We start from the raw sequence: 14804 nt of genomic DNA on the forward strand, positions 1-14804 counted from the left end.
TGTGATGAGTTCAGTGATATCATATTGACTGTGTATTAATGCATGGTATCCTATTGGACCATCAGCTGATTGTTTAGAATGTAAATGAATTTGTTGATGGATCCAGTGACTGATGGCTTAAATTCCAATTAATCAATTGCTTCATCAGTTTCCTAGTTCAGATCAAATATCTCTTGAGTGCACGCAGTCCTTTCAGTGATATTAAGAAATATTAATGCTTTAGAAGTAATTTTCATCAATCTCTTATACATGCCAATATATTTTTCAATTGTGTTCCAAGTGATGACATTATAACTTAAATATGTGGATATATATTTCAAGTTCCTTTTTCCTGGTAGCTATCAAAACTGAACTTTATCTCTCCTCAGTGCTGCTATTCATCTTATCTTCTGTTTAAAATGTTCATGTACATAGTCATTTATGTAATATAAATGATTTAAAAATTAAGTTGATAGTAAATGATATAGTACTAGATAAGCAAGGGCGAAGTCTGTTTTTCTTTTGCCAGGTATATATAGTCTAGCAGCATCTCTCTTTAAATACTGTCTTGATTGAGTCATTGCAGCCAGCTGGTTAATATTACAGGTCAGTTTATAATAGTTTATCACAGTTTTATGTAACCAGTTTCACAATGACCCATCAATTAATTCATCCTCATTTGACATAGACTCTTCAGTGTGACACTTATACCAGCTGATCTTAATTTGATTGCCACTAAAACCATCGTTTCCTGACAACTCTTGTCAATTATACAAAATAAAATCAAGTATTCATAAGTAGGCTGTAATGAGATATAGGCAGACAGATTTAATAATTCAGTTTTGCTGAGGCTTAGCTGGCATTTAGTTGTAGCTAATGTTCTCATTTGTAAAAAATTTATTGGATACAATTCTTCAGAGCAGTAGATGTAATATTTTGTTTATTCTGATTCAGGTGTTAGAGGAACATAGGCTATGCATAGTGGTGCAATATTGTCTTTTGTTACAAAGTGAACTAAATTTTAATCAATTATAGTAAGGATATTTTGAATGTAGTTTGGATTTTAAGACTATAATCCAGATTCCACTATTGCTCTGGTACACAGGTGCGACTGATAGCATAATTCAACCCTGTGTTTACGTATACTGAAGCAATATTATTAGACTCTTAATTCTTAATTTCCTTATAATATACATGATATTCCAGATACTGAACACAAGTGAGTTATATTTTTGTTTCACTGTACTGTACCATTACAGAATTTTCAAGTACTCTTTAACAATAGTGTTAGAGTATAAAATTGAAAATTTTCTAGCTTTTCAGGTTTGCATCTGTATTTTTCAAAAAATCATGTTTGATAGCAAATGCTGTTTACAGCTTGCTCATATTCTTTAAGCACTGACCACAACCCTTTTTATGATATTATCAAAGAGAAATTTGACGAGTAATGCTCTGAACTGTTACATATTGACTGTTACAAAAGTGCAAATTATTTTGAATGTATTAATTAGTTTTCAGTTTATTCTCTATCAGAACTATTTGTTTGGGTTCTTGCTCTTGTCCATCTTTCTCACAACTAATTAAGCTGTTTGCCTCCACACCTCGTATTGGGATGTTATTCCAGAACATCAGATGTATGATTGTTAGAAGCTTTCTAATTTTGAGACTGAACTTGTTCATGGACAATTTACACCAATTTGATTTTGAGCCAACTTTGTCCTTTATTTTAAATAGCTCTTCACATTTCATAGTCTCCTGAGGTATTTACAGGCCTTGTTTTGCTAGATTAAAAAAGATAAAATTTTAATGTGCTCTCATAAGATAGGACCTCCCTTCCTTTGGTCATCCTGGTAGCTCTTCTTTAATAATATTTACACCACTAATACAAAATGGTTACCAGTTAACCGTTGCCAGGCTGGCAGATGGGACTGAGGTCCCACAGGCCCAACCCTGAGTCTTCTCTGGTGCAGCTGGGGCTCTGCCTGCCAGTCCGGGCCACCAGAATTCTTCCCTGACCCAACTATGCTGGTATGGCTGGGTTCCGCCTGCCCACCTGGACTGCTCCAGCATGGCCTGGGGGTCTCTAGTGCCAGGACACTTCGAGGGTCCAGCCACTTGGCCCAATGCAGCCTTTCAACTGGATACCCAGTAAGCATTCCAGTAAGCCTAATGCTTACTGGGTAACCGGTTAACCCTTTACATTCAGGCTTTACATCTATTCTAGTTTGAATTAACCATCTTTGACCATGGTTGGCCAGAGTGGTGCACAGTATTCCAAATGAGGTCTTATCAGAGCCTTTGGTTTCTATTGGAAATCCTGTTCCTGATCCTGCCTCTTTCACACTCACATCCTGGGTACAGTTACGCTAGCGAATTTTGACAACAAAACCCCAATTTTGTTGAAAAGAGCTATGGAACATCCACACACAAAATGCATTTTCTCTACAGTTTGTTGACAATACTCAGCACTTTGATCAACAGCATTCTGCCTCTTAGCCATGAGGCATATCACTGCTGTCAGCAGATTCTGTCAACAAAAAAGCTGTGCAGATGCTCTGGGGGGCAGGAAGGGGAGGAGTGGGAGTCTTCTCTCGACAAACAGGGCATCCACAACAATGGGTAGCCCTATCTTCTGTGCTTCCGGGTGCTTATTTTGTTGAGAGAGCAGCCAGGCAGTCCAGCCAACAGAGTGGAGCACTCTTCTGATTCGCTTTTGTGTGTGGACACAGTCTGTCGACAGAAGTTTTGTCAGTAAACCTCTTCTGACAGTGACTTCTGTCTACAGATGGCTGCAGTGTAACCATACCCCATATGATCAACCAACCCTGGTTCTCTCTCTCTCTCACTCTGTGACCTAAAACTAATGAGCCTCTAGTTCTAGCCTCTTAGTGCAGGGGTGATCAAAGTGGTCGGGGGGGGGGGTGCATGAAATTTCAAAAGGAGGCTGCAGAATGATTTGCTGCTAGGTCTCAGGCTCATCCATCTCATTAAAATGTTGAACTATGTTAGTTTTTATATATGTGTATTCACATTTATAAACCAATTAATAAAGTTTTTACTTTCTACATACTTGTGCTAAAAGAGTGGCTTTTTCTTTTCATATGAACATAACTGAAAATTCACCTGTTTTGTATTACCTTAGGCAGGTTGGGAGGCCCTTCTAATTGCAGGGATAAAAAGTGGGGCGTGACATAAAAAGTTTGCTCGCCCCATCTTAGTGCATGCCCTTGTTCTTTGTACTATAGAAATTTGTCATATTTCTGTCACTCCTCTGTTCAAGGTTATCTGGATCTTCGGCCGTGGCTACCCTGCCCTTCCCTTTCAGAAGGGGCATGTAAATGCAGCCATTCAAAAATGCTAATAGGGTGCAGATTTAAATATCTCATGTCTCATTGGCATACTCCCTTAGGATCTCGTTTTCAAAATGCAAACAGCCATGAAGCCAGGATTTCCTCAACAGGAAACCCTGATTTTGAAAGCAACCTTCCCAATATTTTGGGGGAAGAAGGTGCTTTTGAAATCAGGGTTTCCTTTCGAGGGAAGCCAGGCTACATGGCTATTTGCATTACGAAAGCAGCACCTTTCAAAAACGAGATTCCAAGGGAGTATGCTAATGAGGTGTGAAATTATCATTTTCGAATGGCTGCATTTACATGCCACTTTCAAAAGGGAGGGGCAGTGTAGCCACAGCCTTCCTGTATAATATTCCTGTCCTGTTCTTTGACAGTGCCTCCCAAATTTGCATCATTAGCAAGATTTCATTAGAGACTTTTTGTGCCGAGGCCATTAATAAAAAATAAATAAAAGTTGGTCCCAAGGCAGATCCTTGAGAATCTACACTGATAACCTCTCTCCAGTCCAATAATTCACTCTTTGGCAGAATCCACTGCCGTCTCCTTATTAGCCAGTTAATTTGAAACTTTGTTTACTTTGGTATCGGTGAGTTCTTTAGCCACTACTTCTCTCTTGTCTTGTTTTCAGCTGGAAAATATCTGTTTCACCTGCCTCCTTTTCTGCTGGCACCCACCTCCTGCTGATCTAGAACTGGGAAAGAGGTCAGAACAGGGAAAAGAGAGTCAAATTATGTGTGTAGAAAGAAGGTGGGTTGGGTTGGCTTTGCCCAAGTGTTATTCTTGTTTGGTCCCCCGCTGTGGTAAGAAATCTCCTCAACCCCTCAAACTCCTCCTTTGTCCCTGGAAACTAGTTAGTTCAAGGCATTAGCAAATGCTCTAAGGGCCAGCGTACTGTTCAGTTGTTTTATGTTTTGTGAGAACAGGATGGGAATGCATATTGCTCAAGGAAAAATTAATCCTATATTTCCCATCCCCTGCCTCACCAAAAAGCTCCTGTCCTTATCCCTCATGTAAGGTGAATGCAGGGATTTCCTATGAAGAGATGCATGCATTTCAAGAGATGTAGATTCAATTACCCAGTCCTGAAGTATTGAACAGGTTTTTTCCCTCGACCATCAAGTTGTGAGCGGCTCTAATTTTAAAACCTGGTTAAATGTAGTCTTGTGTATCTGATATTTCTGTAGAATTGACAAGCTCCAAAGCGAGTTACTTTGAGACCTCTATAGGCAAAGGAACCTTTGCGTGAAAGGAGCCTGTGAGGGAATAATAAGATTAGAGGTTTGGCGTGAAAAAGAGGTATAGGGATTTCTGAAAGTAGCTGGGGAACAGGAGTAGAATTAGATTTCTGTGCAGCAATCCAAACCCTTTTTACAGAATCTTTGCCAATGCTCATTCTATGAACAGTACCTAATGAAAGGATTTTTTTAAAAATCCTGTCTTCTTGCACACTAATGGTAAAAATTTTACTTAATTAATGTTATAGCAGTCAGTATTAATTCATGTTCATATTAGAACATTTTTTCTTCAGTATTTACAAATGCTAAGAAATTTACACTGATTTCATTCAGATCATTTTATTTTTTATATTTATTCCGCTGTCTTCCTCCACATGGATCTGGTGACCCAGTATAATATATTTAAAAAAAGTCTGTGGCAGAATATGGATTGCCATTGGTCTACATTGGTTATTTCTTTTTTAATTTCTCCTTCTAGGTACTTTTTTTACTGCTCAGCAGCTTGCTTACTAAATAATTTGTAACATTATTGTTCTAAGAACAAACAAGCTCATCTTACTGTTTACCATTAAACAGAAATATCAACAACATTGGCAAATGAAAGAAGATAAAATAGGAATAAATAATGTAATTCAAGTATAACAATTTTTCTCTTCAAATTATGCAATTAAAAACCCCTGTAAGCTAGAATACATTTAGAAAATGTCACATCGCAAAGTAATGGCTTGTTTTCAAAGCCTGTATGAAAAGTAGTACTAGTTTGCTTAAGGGTGTATGCACATGCAGAATTTATTCAAGTGCTTAGTGATAGTGGAGATTTAAGACATTACTGTAATATCTGAAAAGATTGTAGATGTGCATAGTGAGAAAAATAAGGGCCAAATTTGGCAAAAAGTATAAATAGGAAGTCTACTGGAAAAGGAGTCCAGGTTTTGCTCTTTTTGAAGAAAAGATAATAATCGGGAAGAGAGACACATGGTGCAATAATAGTTGGATTGCATAGAAAGAGGCATTTTTTCTAATAAATATATTTCATTAGGAAATAAATTTTAATAAAACATAATCAAAAGCTTGTCACGCAGGTTTTATGATGAATATTTATTTAAAATTAATATGTTTTGTGTTTAGAGTTAAATCATTTTACATTACTGTTACTTAGTGTGTGGTCACTATTTTTCTGTCATTTTAAACACCCATGGAAAAGATTCAATATCATTACACATTTATAAGCTAATTAACTTCAGTTTTCTATTGGATTAATCAGTCTGAAATGATTACATTCTGTCAAAGAATATTCATATTTCATTATTTTTTTAAATGAGAGCATTATTAATTTAAGGCTCTTTACATTAAAGTATAGAAATCTGTTTACATCAGTGATTGTAATAAGCTTTAATGGGTGTTTACTGATATAATTTGATTTGAGATTAAGTTAAATGTAGCAGGCATTCATTTAGCTTAATTGCTAATATACAAATTAATATCCTATGTAATAGACACAAACGAAAAATTTTAAAAATCCACTGTTAAAGCAATATTAAGAGTCTAAATATTACCCAAGAAAGGAAAATCAAAATTGTGTTTGACATTCTTTCTTTGATCACTTTGTGGTACTTACTGTGGTCTACCTTAAAAATTTCATTGTGAGTGAATGTGATAAATGCTATAATACTGATAGAAAACAGTGAGTCGGTGTGGTAGATTTAATTTTGAATTTCTTTTCCTTTGTTCAGTTTTTCAAGGTATTAGGTCATGTTCATTTTTGCTTGGGTGACTATCTACCCATGCTGAATAAGGGGCAGCTGGTAAAATTACTGTTATTCAAGTGAGGGCATTAATCAGAACTGTGCAGTACAAATATTCAAACTAACATGAAGATGACTGAGCGCCTGTTAAAAAGGCTTACGACATAGTTGGAGGTTTTTTATTTACATTCTTATCTTTAAAGTTCACATGGGAAGAGAGAATACACGCATACAAACGCACCTATTCACCAGTCCTACTCAGGATGGATGAGCAAATGACCTGGCCTGACCCTCCCTGCCTGGCACACTCTGTCCTAGATGCCTGTCTGGTACCCTGGTACAGACTGCTTTTCCCAGTATGTGTCACAGCATCTTCCTAAGACAACGTGTGTGTGGGAGGAGGGGGCTGGTAAATCCTGGGTGAGAAATGCCCCCCATCAGATTTCTGCCAGGATTCACACCTGCCCACACTGTACTTTGGATGGGAGTAGGGGAACAGGAGGTGCTGAATTATGGCAGTGACCAGCAGCAGCCTGGAGGTGTTAGCTGCCTTTCAGTCATGTGCAAGGGGGAAAATCCAGGGCTGCTTTCAACCTCAGGGGCCGGGGAAAGATGATCTGGTCCATGTCTTTACAGAGCCTGTTTCTTCCACCTACCCGCTCCTCCCTTGCTCCCCTGTGGCTGGAAGTTGCTTGTCCCTGCCTGCAGGCATAGTGTTGAAAGGCAGATAACATCTTCAGACTTGCTGGCCACTGCCATAACCCAGCCACCTCCTGTGCCTCCTGTCCATGGTTACAGCTCAGGCAGGCAGGTTTCAGTTTTGCTGTAGAGATCACTACTGAGAGCTGACTTGGCACAAAGCAGTCTGCTTTCTGGATAACAGAGAAACAGGCTATGAGATAAGTTATTGATGAAATTAACTGCTGAAGTGGCAAGGAAATGCAGCTGGCCAATACGTGTCATAGTGTGAGCTCTATTAAATGAATATATGTTCAGTCAACCATTCAAAAGAGCTACATTGGTCTTGAACTGCATTGATCTATAGTATAATTCTAAATGAAATTGATGGATGAGAGCTGCCATTGACAGGAAGGGTAAAAAAAAGCCATGAAATGTCTTGTATAGGAAAAAGTATGATAGAAGGTGGACTGGTGATCTATGCCATAGATTGTAAAGTGCATTGGGATTGGCTTTCCTTGGTACTGTTAGATATTTCACCTTCATTATATTACTGTATCAGTGGACTCTTCAAAAAGTAGTTGGCAATATTTTTTATTTTATAAAAAGTAAATATATCAGGTCTTTTGTTCAGAGATTCAATACGTTCATTTTTATATCTCTGAGATTTGAAGTTTTTAACTATGAAAGATTTTTGTTCTGTGAAGTAAATAAAGCATTATGGAAGCTGTTTTCTTTGAGGGTTACCTAATATGTGCTAAGTATTATTGAATAAGGACACACATGTAAACTTCTTGGAAAGAGGACTGTGTGAAAGTGCTGTCATTATTTCACATAATTTCGAATGCCTTCTCTCTCAGTGGTGTTTTTTCAGACTGTAATGAACTTTTAGTATGAGATAGCAAACTGACATTTTTATGGAAGCTGAAAAGTAGCCCACAACAAATTGACTGTCAAGTAATTTGTGGTTTCTTTTTGTAATTTTAAGGTTCATGTTTTATTCGAACTGACCAGCTAGATGGTGAAACAGATTGGAAGCTAAAAGTTGCGGTCAGCTGCACACAGAGGTTGCCAGCTTTGGGGGTAAGCCTAATAGCTATTTCACTACCACTTCAGTCTGCTTATTTATACCAGAAATATAGTAGAAAGCTTTGTTACAGTTACTGTGTATTAATGCTTTTAATTGAAAAGAAATTAAGCCATAAATGTGGTGTTGATCTTTGGTATAAATAATAAGTAATGTTTCTGGTGGTAAGTCTTTGGGAAGATTGGATTTTGCAGACATTTAATTTTATCCATTTAATGGAGCAAGAAGGGTCTATAGTTAGGTTTTTGTGTCTTCCACTGAATGTAGCAGTCTACTCTTGAAGGTGAATGCTTCCTGACACACAGGCTTTAGGGTCTTTGTGGATGAGGCATGCAGGATTACACCTGGATAGAGACTGGCAGTGATTGACTGCCTACTGCATGTATATGTGTATGTATGTGTTTAGAGGCAATACAAGTAATGATGCCTGTAGTTATTTTCCCTTGCAAGAACTTGTTTTTCAGTTGCTTATAGCTTTATCTAATGTAAAATGTTTGTGTCAAGGCTGATCCCCACTCTGACCATCAAAGTGCAGAAGATGGGGTCTGCATATGTGATAAAGCATACTTGTTTGCTAGGTGTTAGAGCAACCATAGTAAGTTAAAGCATGGAGAATTACTTCCCTGGGATTCAGTTAAAAAGTTATAGTGTACAGATGGTGGTGAACATCAGCCAGCCTGAGAAGTCCAGCACCAAACTCAAGATAAAAAATAACCTGATCACATCTGACTAGACATTTCCTTTCTACTTGCATATCTCCTTGAGGCCTGGTTACTTATTCAATTCCTTAAGCTTGTTTAGGCTTAAACATCTCTCTCCTGCCACCAAAAAGAAAGGCCCTTCAGCTAGTAATAGCTTCAATTCAAAAATCACCCTCTCTTTTCCTTCTGATTCACCTGGCTGCTTGCCAGCAGAGAACACACTCTGCCTGGGTTTAACCTTTTACAGGCATTCACTCGTGAAAGTTAGAATTTAAATTCAAGAATTTAAATTTTCCATGCCAGTATCTGCCTTAGAAAAGTTCACCTAAATTGGCTGAACTATTTCCATGACAGGGATTAATATTGCTAAAATATTCTTACTGCTCTATTTTTTTGAGACTCTCTAGTGCCTCCATATTTTGGATCAGGGACTTGAAATTTGACAGGAGGCAAGGTTTGCTGCCCTCCCGTTACCCCTGCCTGCTCCACAGCATAGTAGGTTTTTTGGGCATCCCTTTGAAAATTGTCCCAGTCGGTCTCTGAGAATTTTGTTTGAACATGTATAGTGGATACTTTCTGGAATTTTGAAACTGAATTTTCTGAAGATTTCTTCAGCAATGGGCTTGTCTGTCCCCTCACAACTTCCATGAGCCAAAGAGACTGTGTACATCTATCCCCACAGACCAAATGAACATGCTTGATTGTGGAGTTCAGAAGTTTAGCAGAACTTTTTCTGTAATGGCTCCTCCCAACTGCTTGTGACTTTTTTATTGACATTAGTAACTGTTGGAGTTTCTAGTGCTCTCAATGCTCCTTTTATTGGCAATCATTTGATAGTGTCTCACACTATTCTTACCAGTATGTTAAAGGGGTATGGATTGGATAAATGGACTATAAGGTGGATAGAATGCTGGTTAGACGGTAAGACTCAATGGGTTGTGATTAATGTCTCTGTCTGGTTGGCAATTAGTGTCAAGCAGAGTTCCCCCTCAGGGTCAGTCCTGGGGCTGGGTTTGTTCAACATCTTCACTGATGACCTGGATGAAGGGATGGATTGCACCCTGAGCAAGTTTACAGATGACACTAAGCTAGGGGGAGAGGTAAATATGCTGGAGGATGGGGATCAGGTCCAGAGTGACACAGTCTAATTGGAAGATTGATCCAGACAAATCTGATGAGACTTAACAGGACAAGTGCAGAGTCTTGCACTTGGGAGATAAGAATACCAAATACTGCTACAGATTGGAGACTGGCTAAGGAGCCAGAAGCAAAGGCTGGCTCTTTCTTGGGTTGGGGGATTGGTGGTGGGGGGGGGGAGGGCTGGGTTGCCTCACACCCCCCATGAAATTTCTTCATGCCTCCTCAGGGGGCAAGCCCCCCAGTTTGGGAAACCATGTCTTAGATAATGCACCCCCTGTTAGAGCGCTCTCTCTCACTCTGAACTCCTTATTTTTGGCCCCAATCCAGAGTCTAGGGGCCTCCCAAAATCTAAAAGCTCTGGGTCACCAGAAGAGTTAATCCAGCCCTACTTCTATCCCTTTGTCAGAAAAGCCAGCAAGAAGAAACTGCAGGGGGGCAGGGGAGCGGCAGGTTTGCAGGATCCTTGTACCTTGAAGTTGTGACTTCAGAAGGTGCCTGGTCAGACCCAGTACGTACGGGTAGGGGAAGATCTTTTATCTGTTGTGCATGCGGTCTGTATGCACTAATTGGAATGGCATGAACAAATCTTGAAGAACAACTGTTAGAAGAAGGTGAGTAATTGTCCCTCCCGCATTGTTATACTTTGAAATGCCCTTTTCTTAACAGAAAGTTATGGCTATAATGTCAAGCATTCAAAAGTTATGAAATGCCTATGTTAAGGTTGCCCAGGCAATTTTAATTTGGGTTTCTTGTGCATACCATATGCCTTTATGATATAGTCCTCAGTTGTTTGCTATTTTTCTTTTTTGCCTTAATACCAGCAACCTAAATAATGGTTTTAACACATTTTAAAAGTCAAGTTCTTAGATTTTATTTAAAGAGAAAAGGTAAAAACCAATTCTATTGTGCATGGGAAAAGTTGGACCTTGCTGGTTGGACATCCTTGAGACCTGACTGGTCCCAAATGAGTGAATTTGCCATACTAGGAGACATCCCCTGTCTCTGGCTGCCCAGCCTGCTGCTGGCTCCACATTTAGCGCCAGCTGGGATGCCTGTTCCTGACCCCAGCACAACAGCCCAGCAGCCACCTGAACCAGCACCGTTTCCATTTTTGCTTCAGCTCTGAGCTGCCACCTTCTTGTTGCCTGAGTTATCACTACTAAATACATTGATCACCCTATGCCACCCTCCCCACCTGCTCACGAGATAAGAGTAGTGCCAAATACCTATCGATACTACAAAGAAACCTGTATAAGTATAGCTCTAGCAACATAATGCAACAGTTTATTGTTTTATCTTTGTACTTGTTCAATTGCGTAAGTAAAAACTATTGCTTGTGTTAAATTTGTGTACATCTTATTTGTTCGTCACCCATATCCATTCTTTTACCCAGTACCCTGACCAGTGGTCAGAGGGAAAGGTACCCTTAACTGTGTGTTGTGGTGTGTTTGTCTTTGTTAATGAGCCTGTAAGGGCCACGTGTAAGGCTGAGGCAAAGACGTCCCAACACCCCCGAAAGGGCTCCGGCTCAATGACCAGTAAGTTCTGAAAGCAAGCTGCGTCACTTGGGAAGCGTGTTCTACAGGACAGTGTAGTATGTATGTCAGTACACTGGCGCCCCTTTTTAGTTAACCCCTTTTTTTTCAGTTAACCCCCTTTCAGTCAACCCCTTTTCAGTTAACTCCATATCCCAACCAAACCCAATCAGAGAGCACTAGATGAACTTGGGAATCTGCGTGCATGACAGCCAGATGCATGGCTCTCCAGGTTTTAAAAACTGTTCAAAATGTGGCAAGTGGGTGCCCAAAAGTGGCCCACACCAGACCATGTCTGTGCTGTCTGAGTGAGGGGCATCTTAGAGATTGCTGCTCCATTTGCAAAAAATTAAAACCTAGGACTCTGAAAGACAGAGTTCAGTGACTTAAGGTCCTGCACATGGAGGCGGCTTTACAGCTGGTCGTGTCCCCCACAGGGGTACGCAGCGAGGCCTCATCGGTGTAGAGCATACTATCACCATCGTTGGGTTTGGTGCTGACTAAAAACTTCTGGCACTGTGAGCAGGGGCTGCTGCCTGCATCATAGGAGCTAATCCCCAGTGCCTCCAAAGAAAAAGGTATGCCGGGTCATTCCCCTTCAGGACCACACCACGGAGATGTCCCCAAGATGTCTGCTCCACTGCACCATGGACTAAATCATGGGATGTGTGCCCAGGCTGCCTTTGATGCCAGAGGCATTTAGAGTGGCACAGGGCTTATTACAGGTTACAGTGCCGGGAACTTCACCGCCGGAGGAGAGTTAGGGCTATCACACATCAAGCAGGGAGCAACCTATACCTGCACATCAGATGTCACCCATGGTACCCAAGCCAAGTCAAATGGTCATGCAGACACCTCCTCTGTCAGTGGCGTTTTTGGTGCCAGACCGGTTTCAACCATCCAGGACACCAGCGGGAGCTCCTCTTCTAGTACCTCACTCGGTGATAATGCAGATACTGATCCAGCAGGTGTCGGTGCAGGCACCGGAACCTTTGGCACCGCCCTGGTCTTCCATGTCAGATGCATCGGTGTCTGAATTGGACTTGTTCTATTCGAGTTTGGCAAGAAGTGGGACCACACGGTCTGCGTCTCATTGCAGTTGCCGTCGGTACTGGAGTCGACGCTTGGATGACAACAGGTGGCTGCTGACTGTGTAGGAGGTGACACAGTGGCCATTCTGACCCTATGGGCTTTTTACAAAGCACAGAGGCAGGCTGCAGGGCTCCCATCTAAGGCATGTGCTGTGTCAGCATTCCTGAGAGCCCCAACACCTGGTGCCGCGCTCAGTGCCATTGGTGTTGTTGGGTGCCCCTCCACCAGACCAGGTGTTGGAACTGCCCTTCTGGTTGGAGGCTTCCTTGTCAGCACCCTCAGCTTCATTGGCACCAGTGCAGATGCTGTCTCAGCTGATCTGGGCACCCCCTACCCAAACACTGATCCCCCTGGCACTGTTGTTGCTGGCACCGTCAAGCCAGGTGCCAAGCCAGGGGCCATTCCATTAGGGTTCGACCTCAGTGCCATCTGCCCCATTGCCAAGTGTATTACCATTAATGTCAGGCACTGTGCCTTGGCTACCACAGGCGGTACTGAGACCTTAGGCAGTGGGCTTGGGCCTGCCAGTCTTGCCACTACAAACTGAAGTAGTGGGTATTTTTTTCTCCTCGTCTTCCTGGTGGTGGGGTGTTTGGCATCCCCAGTCCTGGAAGATGGTAGGGCTCTTCATCAGTTCTTATGCCAGATGACCCAAGGCCTGTGAGTGCAGGCAGAGGAGGTTATGGATGAGACAAATCTGGTCACAGACAGCTTATCCTCATCAGGCCTTACCAGGGTGGCTCTACCCCTGATTAAAGCTATTACCATACTGCAAAATCTGTTTGGCAGACTCTGGTCCTGGCCTTGCCCACAGCATGGAAAAACAAAAGATGTTATTTTGTTATCTGTTTACACGTCCTCCTCTTGACTCCCTCGTGATTGACGTGGCAAACCAGAGGGAGAAACAGGGCTTCCAGGGACTGTCCCCTAAAAACAGAGAAACCAAAAGTCTGGACCTTTACGGCACAAAGGATTCAACTGGGGGCTGGGGAGAGAGTTACAGTTGTGGATTGCTAATCAGCAGGCCCTAGTTAGCAGATGTGCATATAATACCATCAGCTCACTGTCCACATTTTTAGAGTTAGTTCCTCCTGAAGCCAAGCTGGAATTTATGGCAGTGGTGGTGGAAAACAAACTTATATCTCGGGCAGTGTTGGACGCGGCAGATGCAGCCACCCAGGTTGTGGCTGTAGGGGTGGCCGTGCATAGGGAATATAGTTGCAAATATTTGTCATCCCCTATGAGGTGCAGCAGACCATACAGGACCTTCCTTTCAAAGGCCCTACTTCTTTCTTGGTAAAGACCGATAAAAGGTTTTATAGCTTAAAGAATTGAAGGCCCACATTACGCTCATTGGGTCTTCACCCGCCATCAACCCAACAGAGACATTTTACCCCTCAGTCTCCTACTAGACAATTCACCCAGAAACAGAGGGATACTAGGAAGAAGAGGAGGAGGAACTGTGCTGGCAGGAGGTGCCCTAACCAGAATACCCAGGGGCAGGGTCATCACAAGCCTCTGCTGAGGCCAAAGCAGGCATTATGATGGTGCGGTTGAGAGTGGCACACTGATTACCGACACAGTTCCAGCACGTCCTTTGTTTTCCTTCTGCCTATCCCCTTTCTACCCTGCTTGGTGCAACATAACTTTGGACCGGTGGTTTGTACGTATGGTAGAAAGGGGATATGTCATCCAATTTTCTTTGTACCACCTCTTCCACCTCCCTGCATTCCTCTTCAGGGACCCCTCTCTCGAAAGTCGGCTCAGGCAGAAGAGGTGGGGCGGGGGTGGGGGGCTATGGAAGAGGTCCTGCATCAGTTATGGGGGCAGGAGTTTTATTCCCAATATTTCCTAGTTCCAAAATCAAAATGAGGACTGAGGGCTATTTTGGACTTAAGAGACCTGAAGAAGTTTGTAATAAAGTTAAGGTTTTGTATATCCTTGGGTCTTATCACCCCAATGCTGGAACTGGAGGATTGGTTTGCCGCTCTCAACTTACAAAATGCCTGTGTCCACATAGCAATTTACCCTCCCCGTAGGTTTCTTCGGTTCATGGTGGACGGGTGACATCAGATCATGGTCCTTCTGTTCAGTCTACCCTCTGCCCCAAGGGTCTTTACCAAATGCATGGCTGTGGTGGCAGCCTTCATGCATAGATGCGGGGTACAACTGGTCCCATACCTGGACAATTGGTTGGTTAAGGGGCACTTGCAAAACCAAATGCATCAGCATGTGCAGCTGATCCAACAAACATTTCTC

General features: G+C 41.8%; 1 protein-coding gene across 7 annotated transcripts in view; it reads left to right on the plus strand.

The window, feature by feature from the left end:
- The window catches only part of ATP9B (ATPase phospholipid transporting 9B (putative)), a 332144-nt gene that overhangs the window by 124780 nt on the left and 192560 nt on the right, over positions 1–14804 (plus strand). For all 7 annotated transcript variants that reach the window (XM_074987543.1, XM_074987544.1, XM_074987549.1 and 4 more), the window contains exon 8: positions 7979–8073. In XM_074987543.1, coding sequence (XP_074843644.1) covers positions 7979–8073 — 95 coding nt within the window. The remainder of the gene's footprint in view (positions 1–7978; positions 8074–14804) is intronic.

Source organism: Carettochelys insculpta, chromosome 2 (genome assembly GCF_033958435.1).
Source record: "Carettochelys insculpta isolate YL-2023 chromosome 2, ASM3395843v1, whole genome shotgun sequence".
In the NCBI taxonomy this organism is placed as follows: domain Eukaryota; kingdom Metazoa; phylum Chordata; order Testudines; family Carettochelyidae; genus Carettochelys; species Carettochelys insculpta.